A 13,326-nucleotide genomic window follows, 5' to 3' on the forward strand; every position below is an offset into this window, starting at 1 on the left:
AAGGAAGAGAGCACAAGGAACTTAGAGGTTAGAGCTTACACTTCAATGCCCAGTAGAAAAATCCAAGCTGCCATAGTACGAGAAGAAGGAAGAGTAATGAGCAAATAGAAAATTGATTGATTGATTTGGGTACAAAGATGTACACATGGGGCCTGGGTAGCATATTAATAGTCCATGATTGTAAATAAGACATGTAGCACATGTCAGAAGTGGGCACAACGATGGAAGCGTAGAAGACTGCTATAACAGATTGCATAACACAAGAAAGACTGTGAGAAAAATGAGTACAAAAGAACACAAGAACGTTGCAAAGAGAGGGCTTAGAAGAATGCAAGGCCAAATTTCCCCCCAAGTATCTCGGAACACTTATTAGCATTAGACTAGCATTAATTAGTTAATTGATGTCAAGTCTCTAGTGTCACCATGGACACTTATGGCTAATTAAAGTGTTCAAAGCCAATATTTGAAATGATAAACCACCTACTCAACAAACATAACTTGCTACAACTTTTGCCTTTGGCATTGGCTTATATTTAGGGTCCTTGGCCCACTATTGCGAAATAAATTGCTAGCACATTACATATGCATCTCATATTTGCACATTTGATTATTAAGTTAATAAAATGCGAAGCAAAGCACTAGGAAAGCATTCAAATTTCATGTCCTTGTGACACAAAATGTCCCAGACTTCAATAGATGCGTCAAGCACATGTATATTTGTATAGATGAGGCATGCCTACCCCCACCTCGCCACCCTCTCACTCCCTCTTTAGCAGTGGAGAGTTGTGAGGGATGACCGCATCACTAGTAGTAGAAAGGAGCAAAAGGAGGGCGTGCCAACCCCTTCTCTCTCTCTCTCTCTCTCTCTCTCTCTCTCTCTCTCTCTCTCTCTCTCTACAGAAGAGGATCCCTTTTGTGCCTTGGTCAGAGGATCTGAATCAAAGTTAAGAGGAGGGTGAGGATGACTTGTTGGGTGGACCATTATGTATCCTACTTCTTCTTCTCCTCCTCCTTATGTGAAGCCGCTAGCTTCTTATATTCCTTATGTAGATGTCGAGATGGAACCCTCCCCTATAACCTCAAAGATGCCTCATGCTCAAGCAACATCAATGACATAGGAATGAAGCTCATTAGATGCGAAGATGTCTAGGCCCTCAAAGTATTGGCTACTCCAAACTCTGGAGGGAGCTTATTGAGCACAATCCCCATTAGATGAGCGTCAGAAAGCATGGACTGCATGTGTCAAAGCTGATCCTGCATCTGTGTAACACAAAGTAAAAATGACTGGATAATGCTAGGCATCCACAATTTGACACACAAAAAATTGGTGTCCACAAAAAAAGAGTTGCACAAATAATGTGCTCAGCCCACAGTGCATGCACAGACTCATTCATGAGCTTACTAATCTGCTAACAGTACAAAGTCATCTGCCACTGCCAGAAGTTAAAACCCATACAATGCGTATGCATATTCCTTTGGCCTAGGTGATAGAAAACCTTACAAGTACATAAATCTGTCCTCCAAAGTAAAGGGGAATGTATTAACCCCTTACTTTTCAGATTGCTTTTATCACTTATTAAATCTGTCAAATCTTGGCCCTGAATCTTCAAGCTCTTGATGGTCAGAATCCTGAACTTTGCAAATGGTTGATTTGATGTTTTCTCATGTTTTTGACGTGTGTTTTCATATGCTTACTCTTTCAAGTCGAAAGCATGCATGGAAAATTTGATAGTGTTTTTTCTGCAAGGATGATTCGAGTTTCTTTTGGAGTGTTAGGTTACTTGCAAATCTAGTTATTATATTTTGTATTGAACAGTGTGTCAATCTCAGGTGAGTTCAAGCAGTAAAGATCCCAGATCTAGGGATCCCTTTTCGTTTTTCAGCTGAATTCATATGACAGTGTATTTTTTTTGCAGCCTGGAGTTCACGAAGGGAACAGATATGATATAGTGTCAGCTTTTCAGGTACATGAAATTGTGTGCTGTCATTAGCTGCTTTCATAACACAAAAAAGAATCACAAAATCGGATCTAATGTTGCACCAGGTGTATGGTGAATTTGTCAATGGGTCAATAAGCGACGAACAACGCGTTAAGGTGCTGAGAAACTCCTGCCCAGGTTCAGGTGCATGTGGTGGCATGTATACAGCAAACACCATGGCTACTGCAATTGAAACACTTGGCATGTCCCTTCCCTACAGGTATCCACACAATCACAATCCTGATGGGTGTTTATGAGTATGGTTCGCTGTACTGTTTTCTTGGAGTCATGCCAAATTTTTTATTCTGTAAATTTGTCCAGGTCAGCATCTACACATTGGATGAAACCTCAATCAACATTTGCATGAGAAATTTAAGTAGATATAGTATCAGTTCGCCTTAGTGGTGGATTGTTCAACAAGAGGTGACCATGCATCTTGGTCCCTGCAATAAAGAACTCTGATTTTTCTCAGTAAGGCATTAACACTTGGTTTGTCAACTAACAGACTAGTTGCACCTTTTCTTCACCCAATAAGAGCTGTAGCTACCGACTGCTGGTCGTTCTGAACATGGACAAACAATAGTGGAAGTTTTTGTCTTCTCAATGTCTTCATCTACCCTAGTAGCTTGGTTGATTTGATTACATATAGGTGCTCCTGGCATGCAAGTCTACCAGACTATGAGAGTCTTAGTGGGTAGACCTGGCTAAGGTCTTGTGGTCAGGTTACTGTTGGCATTGTAGTTGCACTGGAATGTTGGATAAGATTATGGCAGACTAGTGATGAGCTGTCAACATTTGTGGATACATTTCATGCTGTAGGAGCTCTATACAGGAAAGTTGATAGCTGATTCCTTTTTTGTCTTGACTGTGGCACTTCGTGAAGCCTAGTGCATAAGTGCATTATATCTCTAATGTGAGCACAAGTGTGTTGAACACGATAACCTGTGTATAGAGTCAGAGGTGATCTTTTCTCACAACAACTTTTGGGTTGGTTACAGCTCCTCAATTCCTGCAGAAGATCCTTTGAAGCTTGATGAATGCCGAATGGCTGGAAAGTATATTCTAAACCTTTTAGAGAAAGATATAAAGCCTAGTGACATAATCACCAAACTCTCTCTCCGTAATGCAATGGTGATGGTCATGGCACTTGGTGGCTCTACTAATGCAGTTCTGCATCTTATTGCCATAGCTCGGTATGAAAGAGACTGAACCTCCAACGTGGTAAAGTGGTCCTTGATTACTACTCATAACTTGCTTGGATGCAGGTCAGTTGGAATAAAGCTGACACTGGATGATTTTCAGAAAGTAAGTGATGAAATGCCTCTTCTGGCAGATTTTAGACCTAGTGGGAAGTATGTCATGGAAGATCTCCACAAGGTATGATGATCAGTGTTTCAAGAATATGCTTGTATGTTAATGGTTTCATACAATCGCCAGTTGAGTAAATCAACTTTTATAGGGTGTTATAGTGAGGGTCTCTTTGTGTGTGTGTGTATTTTGGGGTGGGGTTGGGGGAGGGAGCGTGGACTGGAATGACATACAGGTACTAGGTATTAGCTGATGATTGGATAGATGTATTTTAAAAGGCCGAGTGAGCTAACTGCCTCTTTTTTCCAGGTGGGAGGCACACCAGCAGTAATCAAGTATTTGCTTGAGAAAGGTATTCTTGATGGTGATTGTATGACAGGTACACTTTTCTCAACACAACCTTGTACAAGATTTTACTTTTGCTTCTGAGTGTTTGATAAAAAAGCTTGTGGGTGTTTATAGACATTGTGCTTTATTCTTGTGCTGAAGTGTCTAAGTGAGTCTCCTCCTCCTTGTTCGGAAGTACAGTAACTGGTAAAACACTAGCTGAAAATGTGGCCGGCTGCCCACCTCTCTCTGCTGGCCAGGCAAGTTGTTGCTTCATAGATCCCTTTTTGTAGCAAAATTTTTCCTTTTATATGTGCAATTGGAATCTATAAACTCAGGCTAGACTTGTTATTTCTTATCTTTTTCTTGATATAGCCACATGCTACTTATGTATATTCACACCTTGTTATTTCTTATCTTTTTCTTGAAACTACAAAACCTTTTTATTTCTTATCTTTTTCTTGATACAGCGGCATATTACTTAGCTATATTCACACCTTGCATTGATGTCAAGGCTCTGATTATGTTTTATACTGTCTGCTCCCTTATTGAAAATAGGAAGTGATTCTTCCCTTGGAGCGACCCATAAAATCATCAGGTCATCTTCAGATCTTATATGGAAATGTTGCACCGGAAGGATCCGTAGCAAAGATAACTGGAAAAGAGGGCATGTACTTTTCCGGTAAGCTGGTCCTGGGTGGGGATGAGGTGCAATCAGTTTATTTTCACAACTGCTCATGCAGGTGCTTTATTATGTGTACTGAAAACTGCTTGTAGTGTCTTGCTTAAAACTTAGGGCTGAAGGCTTGTGATGTACATCAGGAATTCTTAGGGAGCTTGATAAATGACACAATTTTGTGATAATCTCCTTTATTCTTGCCACTGTGTTGGAAATCTGCTCAACAATGATCTCAATCAGAATTTAAGTAAACGTTTCAAATCTGAACTGACAAATAAACAGTACATGCTAACTGGGATTTGAACATTAAACCAATAATTTGGAAATATCATAAAACTGAAGCTTCAATTCTAGGTAAGTAAGTGTTTTTACGTTACATTTACATGTATTAACCATTTTTAGGTTTCAGCTGCAAAGGTATATCAAAATCTAAAGGTGAGCTAGACTCTTATGGTATACCAAGCTGTAAATGGGAGGAGAAAAACTGCTGAAGCTCATGAGCAGGTTAATTTTGTGTGTTCTATTGCGAGCAGCATAGCAGTTGGCAAGGTGAGACAAGGTTCTGATGCAAGAGGGAAGCGCTGGAGCTGTGAGTGAAACCATGGCATCAACCCTTGCATAAGCTTGACAACAGCTGTAGCTTTGCAAATTTTCCATAAGCAGACTAAGTCAGCGTAATTGGGAGAAGACAATTCTCAGACTGTTGGACTAAGTCCCAAAGACTCTTTAACTCTCGAGCACATGTTGTGTAATTTGATCCATTGAATCTCATCTTGATAGTGAAAGAATTGTTAGTTGTTGCAATAAAGTTATGTTTGCTCAATTATTAACATGAAGAATGCCCCGTGAGTCAAGGGAGGGGGTGAGACTTGAACTTGAAGCTCTTAGGGGTCATGTAGGAGGGATACTGGAACTTGCGGCTCCAATGAACCCCAAAGGAGGAGTGAAAATGCAGCCAGTAGGTCTAGAAGGCCCAAAAGGGGGTGCATAACTGGAGACTTGAACTTGAAGCTCTTAGGGGTCATGTAGGAGGGATACTGGAACTTGCGGCTCCAATGAACCCCCTTTTGGGCCTTCTAGACCTACTGGCTGCATTTTCACTCGTGCATAATTGGAGACTTGAACTTGAAGCTCTTAGGGGTCATGTAGGAGGGATACTGGAACTTGCGGCTCCAATGAACCCAAAGGAGGAGTGAAAATGCAGTCAGTAGGTCTAGAAGGCCCAAAAGGGGGTGCATAACTGGGACCGGACCTCCCCCCTTGGGAAAAAAAAAGGAGGGTAAAAATTATTTGGTCGAACTAGAGATGGATTCCCAAATGTCTACTCCAAGGGGTATTGACACAAATGGCTCATGAAGAGGTATTGTACAGATGGGTGCTATGCTAGAGGGCAATTAAGAATTTGTAATCAAACAAACAAACTAACCATTTGTGAGATTGGCAATGTACTAGGTGTGGGAATCGAGAGTCCATGACTTTGAGCGCCCATAGACACCTATGGATCTTGATTCCAAGGAATCTCTTATCACAAAACTCCTTCTTCCTCTTGGCACAATAGCTAGGGCTTGGCATAAATGTGGAAATCCTGAAATTGGAACACCCGAGATGGAATCATAGGTCACATCCACAAGGGTTGAGGGTCTACTTGAAACTTGGCTCCCAGTTGTGCCCAAAGGAATCAATAGAGGTAGAGCCAAGGACATGACTGGAGGCAAAGTTCAACAAAACCGAAGTCCGTGTGAGTGTGTGATCAATAGTCTTGGTATGGTATCCCAAAGTAATGGGATGGGATGGAGGGATGGGGAAACTAGAGTAGTTGTGTGTGGAAGCACATGTGGATGCAATATGAGATGCATCAATCGTTAAAGAATCACTAGAAGTAGAACCAAGAGACATACCTTGTCTATTATGGGCACCTCCATTATTGTAATTCACATAGTTTGTGCCTCAAAATTATCTTGGTAACTCATGTTTGGTTGCACAACTCGTGAATCAAGATGGTATCATAAGTTTGATACATTTATGCAGTCTCAAGGTTTTCATAGAAGTCAAGTGGATCACTGCTTGTACACCATAGTACCCCGAAATGGCGTTTCGGGGATGTCAAAACGAATCGGCCGTTTCGAACCGAAATGGAAACGGCAAACCGGCATTTCGGCATCTTGCGGTCCGTTTCAGGGCACTCCAACTCCCATCGCTGTCGCCGCCGCCGCCTCCTCCTCCTCCTCCTTCTCTTCTTCTTCTTCTTCTACTCTCTCTTCCTCTTCCTCTTCCTCTTCCTCTTTTCTTCTTCTTCTTCTTCTTCTTCTTCTTCAAGAGTCTAGAGACTAGTACACAGTGCTCAGTGCTCACTGGACTTTGGAGTTTTGACAAATTATTCACATGACATAGATACATGTATCATTGTATCTTGATTTCACTTATTATGCATCTTGATTCTTGTTCCATTGTTCTTGATGTCAGTCTCCACTGTGCTTGATGTCAGTCTTCACTGCTCTCTAGATTATAGATGATTCATAAGTCATAAATTATAATTCATTTTGTTGTCGTAAGTTTTGAAAATTGAGTCTTAATTGTGTTAAGCTGTCTTAAGTTTCAACCATTGAGTCTTGACTCTTCAATCTTCACTCGTGAGTTGTGACATGTGTAATAAATCATGATTGTAATCATACGACATGGACTTAAAAGTTTTGTATGAAATTTGGGCATATGTTATTGTAGGCATTGATGTATTTACATATCCACATAATACTGTATTTATTTTAGTGTACAATCCGAAACGCCGTTTCCCTGTTTTCAAAATTTAGCCGAAATTCCAAAACTCTGGTTTTTCCCGTTTCCGTTTTTCCGTTTCCGAAACTCCCCCGTACTATGTTGTACACCAAGAAGGCAGCAGATGTCAGCCTGATTATCGTGGTTCTGTATGTTGATGACATGCTGATTGTTGGCAGGGATACTCATGCCTTGGACTCACTGAAGCAAAGTCTTCATGGTAGCTTTGACATGAAGGATCTTGGTGATGCAAATCACATTCTTGGCATGCGAATACTCAAAGATAGGTCAAAAGGATTACTCTATCTATCTTAGTAGGAGTATATCTCCAAGGTTTTGTAGCGTTTCATTATGGAGAGGGGGAAAAAAATTGGGGTTCCATTGCCTCCATGTGTGAAATTCAGTGTAGAGGACAGCCCTATATCGGATGATGAGAAGGCTGAAATGGCGAAGATATCATATGCTTCAGTTGTTGGTAGTTTGATGTATGCTATGGTTGCTACACGTCCTAACATTGCCTTTGCAGTGGAAGTGGTTAGCAGATATATGGCAAACCTTGGTAAAAAGCATTGGGAAGCAATGAAAGGTATTATGAGATACCTCAAAGGCACAAAGGATTTGTGTATCTGCTTTGGAAAGCAGAAGGTATCTATTGTTGGCTTTACGGATGCAGACTATGTTGGTCATGCGGATTGCAGAAAGTCCACTATTGGTTATGTGTTTATATTCATAGGAGGAGTAGTCTCTTGGATCTCCAGACTACAAAAGTGTATTGCATTGTCTACTACAGAGTTAGAGTATGTGGCTGCCACTGAGGCATGCAAGGAGGCTTTATGGCTTTCACATCTGGTAGGAGAGCTTGGCTTTACAGAGTTACCCGTTCTCCATTGTGATAGTTAAAGTGCTATCATACTAGCATGGAATCCTGTCTTTCATGCAAAGACGAAGCGCATACAGGTGAAGTATCACTTCATTAGAGATGTACTTGACAACAAGAGCATTGATATTGTCAAAGTGCATATAGATGATAATCCTACAGATCTTCTCACAAAGGGTCTTCCAGCAGAGTGGTTTGCTCATTGTCAACAAATGATAGGAATTGGATAGATATATGTATTTCAGCTTTGTACATACCTAGACTTAGCTGATTTTTTTCTCGCCTTAAGGCACATTGCCTTTAGGTGGGAGGTTGTTGGGAATAAAGGGCCATCGTGCCTTTTATATGTGCATAGATGTGAACACACAATTAGTATATTTGTACTTTCATATATATATCTATCTAAAAACCTAAAGAGGTACACTCGTCATTGTACCCACAAGTTGTGCTCACTCTTCTCTCTACTTTGCACTCTCTCTCTCTCTGTCTCTTTGCTGTGAGAAAACATTGCATGTCTCGATCCTCGTGCTCTCTGTTAGAACATTTCATTGGGAAAGGAAGCATTAGAAAGCAATGAAGAAATTGAAGCAACTCTTGAAATCTGCTCCTATATTAAGAAAGGTTGATTATGCATATGGAAAGCCTATCATTATTACTGTTGGTACAAGCCCAATTGGGATTGGATAGGCACTTGGGCAAGATGATGAGGAAGGGCAAAGATTTGCAATTTGCTTTGGTGCTAAAGTATTGATTGAACGATAGAGAAGGTATCCATAGGTAAAAAGAGAATTATGGGGAATTGTGACAGCACTTAAATGTGATAAGAAGTATTTTATGGGTGCTCGTGTAGTCATTGAGACCGATTGTTTGCCGGTATTGGGTATGATTTCTAGTTGTGCTACTGCGGACATTGCTATGCTCCGGTGGATTGCATACATGAAATCTTTGAACCTTGAATTTTAGCATATTGCAGGAAGAGATAGCCCAGTGGCATGTTAGCAGATTAGTCAGCTCATGGTTGAGTTTGGACTTGTGGTTCAGCAGGCTGGGCACAGAGATTATTTAGGCATTTTTTTTTGTCACTATTTATGGGGATTTGGCATTATTTGCAGCCAGTCGGCCAGCATTTAATGCTGGCCGACCAGTCATATTTTTGGCATTTATTTGCTCTATTTATTGTCAGGCTCCCTCCTCATTCATTCATTCATCACTTGTCAATTCTTGGAGAGAGGGAGCAGGTGCCAGTGCCTCCACAGCCGGTGACTCACATTGTATCTGTACTGTCTCATGATTTGGTATATGGATTCCATTTCCCGAGCATACATCTAAGTTCTCATCTGTATTGTGTTCTTTCTTTTCTTTTGTCTTGTGTTCAGTAGTTTATTTCAGCACATGTTTATGCTTCCATTGCTGCACCACTTCTTCTGACATGGTATCAGATTTTAGGATTTGTGTTTTCTGTTGTGTTTTATTGCTGATTTCAGGACTGTTTTCCCCTTTGCTGATTAGGCGGCTGCTGCTCTAATCAAGCGACCTGTTTTGCCTACGTTTTTTGCCAACATCAGCACCTGTACAGCCTGCGTTTTGATCAGCCTTTGCATCGCCTGCGTGTCCAACACCTCCTGCTGCCTGTGTTTTCCTGACTAGGCTGTTGGCGACAGTTCCCTACACCTGTTTATGCAGTGTGCAGCCTGGGTTTTGCTGTTTTCAGCACTCTTTTGGGTTGGGTGACTAGCAGAACAGGCCGTTTTTGCTGTTTCTGGCAGTCTTGAACTAATTTTTTGACGTTGTGCAGCAGATTTTGGCTTATTTTGATCAGATTTTGGGTTATACTGTATGTGAACTCTTGTTTTTGGCAGTCTGTACTCGTGGTTTGGTTGTGTTCCCTCTCCAAATACCTTCTCTTCTCTACTTCTCTTCTAAATCCTCTACAGATGGCTGCTCCATGCACATCCACTGATGATACGCATTATGGAGGTTCAGGTGAGGCTTTTGCAGCTTCAGAGAGGGGTTCGAAGATGAAGAAGTCGAAGGCCCAGTGTTACCACTGTGGCAAGAAAGGTCATTTAAGGAAGGACTGCAAAGAGTCAGCGGCTTCTAGGAAGAAAAAGGAGCAGAAGATGAAGGGGGATGCGGACTCCTTCGATGAGTCATCATTTGCCTCAGATTCAGATTCCGATCCTCTAGCCAAGGCGAAGTCCAAGGCACGGAAGGGATGCTCTTCTTCGGATCGTGGGAAGGGCTTAGTGGCCCCTTTCTCAGCTGCTTTCTAGTGGTGGTGATGGGGTCATTACTTACGACTCTCCAATGCCAGAGAGGGAGTGTGAGAGGGTGGTGAGATGGGGCAGCCGTGCCTCATCTATATTGCTATACAGATATATAGGATCCAGAGAGGGACATCCTTGACGCATCGACGGTAGTCTGACAGGTACAAATCCTGGAGCTAGGATTGACATCCAGGTTCATGATGGGTTGGTTACTTGACAGAGAGCGGGTGGCTTTCGTCTAGAGCTCACATGAGGGGACACTTTGGCGGTCTGGCCAAAGAAGGAGAATCCATGGTTATTTATGCGCTGTGGCATTGGTGACAAGATGGTCACGTATGCTACATCAGAGGCATTGTTGACAGACATTGAGAGCTGCTATGATCTTCTCTATCTTCAGGAGCGGGTACGATCGACATCGGCATTAGGTTCTCTCCGAGGCACCTTGGTAGTGGCTTGCGCACCCACTACTTGGGTATCCATGGTTCTACTCTGGTGGACATTGTTGTATGTACTATGATGCGACATTATCATTGTATATTGTATTGTATTGTATTAGATCACCCATGATTTGAGAGAGGGTGTCAGCAGATTAGTCAGCTCACGGTTAAGTGTGGACTTGTGGTTTAGCAGGTTGGGCATAGAGATTATTTAGGCATTTTATTTGTCACTATTTATGGGGATTTAGCATTATTTACAGCTAGTCGGCTAGCATTTTATGCTGACCGACCAATCATATTTTTGGCATTTATTTGCCCTATTTATTGTTAGGCTCCCTTATTCATTCATTCATTCATTACTTGTCAGTTCCTGGAGAGAGGGAGCAGGTGCCAATGCCTCCACAGCCGGTGACTCACATTGTATTTGTACTGTCTCATGACTTGGCATATGGATTCCATTTCTCGAGCATATATCTGAGTTCTCATCTGTATTGTGTTCTTTCTTTTCTTTTGTCTTGTGTTTAGCAGTTTATTTTAGCATATGTTTATGCTTCCATTGCTGCACCACTTCTGACATGGCTGACATGTTATCTCAAGCAGGCTATGAGAATGAAGTTGGGATGATGGATGAGGAGGAAGAAGATGACTTTCTTGTGGCTGAAAATGATGTTGTAAGAGTGAATTTAGCAATGCAAGGAGTTGGTACAGCATTAACAGAAGCTTGGACAACAAAGAGAAGACACTTTAGATGTTTTGTATCTTGTGTAGAAGTGTTTCTGGAAGACAAATATGTAGGAGAGTGACTGAGAATTGGTCAATACCTCAGTACATTAACAAAGAGAGATGAATAGTTAGATGAGGAGTTTAAGAAGATTAAGAGGAAAGCCTATGGGTTTTTCTTAAAAGATGGATACTTATGGAAATATGCTAAAAAGAAACAAGGTATGCCATTGCGAGTTTTGGGTGACAGAGCTTGATAAGTAAATGTTATACAAGAATTTCATGAAAGCTTATGGGTTGGCTATAGAGGTGTTTGGGGTACTTTTGCAAAGATCAAAGAAAGATATTGGTGGCAGGGTATGTATAAGCATGTTGCTCACTTTGTGGAAACATGTATGACATGTCAAATGTATTCATCTGTGAGACATCGGGATGGATTGCAACCCACATATCCATTGTCTCTTCATTTTAGGTGGATGGTGGATTTAGTCACGATGCCTACATGTCTTTGGTAAATGAGATATCTTGTACTTGCCTGTGAAGACTTCACTAATCAAGTGGAAGGGAGAGCTCTACGTACTAAGACAACAAATGCCGTGTATACTTTTCTCTTAGAAGAGATCTTTCTTTGGTATGGCTGTGTGGAAAAAATTACTGTAGATAGGGGTGAACTGGATGCTAATGAAGCTCATGATTTCTTTGCACGGTTGGGGATAAAGCTTGCTTTAACTTTAGCTTATAACCTTGAAGGAAATGGCAAAAGTGAAAGAGGTCATCCACCTATTGTAAAGGCATTGGCAAAAGCATGTGGAGAGAAGGTAAAAGAGTGGCCACGATTGCTCCCTTATGCTTTGTGGACTGACAGAACAACACGTGCTGTTACCGGATATATGCCTGCTGAATTGATGTATGGTCAAAAACCTATCATGCCGATACAAGAGATGATAGTTACATGGAGTTTGCTACCTTGGGAAGAGGAGTTGAATCGAGAGGAGTTGTTGGCCTTACGCATTAGACAGTTGGAAAGAAAGTCCAAAGACATAGAGGCAACAATTGCAAAGTTAAGGGCAACAAGGATACAGAACAAGAGACGGTTTGACAAAAGACATAGATTGAAGTCAAGAACTATACAAGATGGGGATTGGGTATTGGTTTATGATAGCAGTTTAGACAATCAGCATAGTGGCATGTGTAAAGTTTTCAAAAGATGATTTGGACCCTATGTGGTAAGACAGGTGTTTGATAATGCTACTTATATATTAAGTGAGCTGGATGGGATAGTCATAAAACTTCTGGTAGCAGGGAAAATAATCAAATTATTCAAGAGGCGGGAATCTAGTGTTTATGAGTTACCAGAATTTGAAGAAAATAGTGGCCATGGTAGAGGGGATAGCCAGAAAGATATGGAAGATGAAGAAGCAAAGGATATGGTTGTAGAGGATGAGAAGGACTCAGAATCTGGTGACAACTAGGATTTTGGCACACACCGGAGGATGTGCAGGTTCAGAGGGGGTGGATGTCGTGCCACTACGCGGACACAGTGTGAAAAACTTTGGAGTGCATCATCATCCGACTTTCTTATTGATCTAGAGAGTCAATGTGATCTGAGTCATTAGTGCTAGTGTCCGTGGCATGGATGGTCTAAAAGTACTCGATTTTTGGACAAATTTAGCATATTTTTAATATTATTTATTGTAACTATCCTAAAAAGTTAGGAAAACATCTAGATTAGAGTGGCATGCAAAAAGCAAGTTACTTTTTCAGCTAGTTTTGGATTTTTCATGAAAAAGAAAAGATGGGCGAAATCGCGCGCGTCACGATCGCAGTTGACCGCCCTTTCGTAGCCAACGGAGCCATCAAATTTGGGTTTCGAGTAGCAGAGAGGAAGCTGTTGTTTTAATGCACGTTTTAGTCTACAAGGGAGCTCCAGGAGATCTAATACTTGGAGATTGCTTTTGAG

General features: G+C 41.4%; 1 protein-coding gene across 1 annotated transcript in view; it reads left to right on the forward strand.

The window, feature by feature from the left end:
• The window catches only part of LOC148016313 (dehydratase family), a 57,092-nt gene that overhangs the window by 27,409 nt on the left and 16,357 nt on the right, over positions 1–13,326 (forward strand). The window contains exons 3-9 of the mRNA XM_087664183.1: positions 1,917–1,964; positions 2,045–2,199; positions 2,978–3,172; positions 3,245–3,356; positions 3,597–3,666; positions 3,816–3,878; positions 4,177–4,296. Coding sequence (XP_087520309.1) covers positions 1,917–1,964; positions 2,045–2,199; positions 2,978–3,172; positions 3,245–3,356; positions 3,597–3,666; positions 3,816–3,878; positions 4,177–4,296 — 763 coding nt within the window. The remainder of the gene's footprint in view (positions 1–1,916; positions 1,965–2,044; positions 2,200–2,977; positions 3,173–3,244; positions 3,357–3,596; positions 3,667–3,815; positions 3,879–4,176; positions 4,297–13,326) is intronic.

This window comes from Lygodium microphyllum, chromosome 23 (assembly GCF_053477565.2).
Source record: "Lygodium microphyllum isolate KBCC chromosome 23, Lygodium_microphyllum_v1.1.10, whole genome shotgun sequence".
NCBI classification, from domain to species: Eukaryota; Viridiplantae; Streptophyta; class Polypodiopsida; order Schizaeales; family Lygodiaceae; genus Lygodium; species Lygodium microphyllum.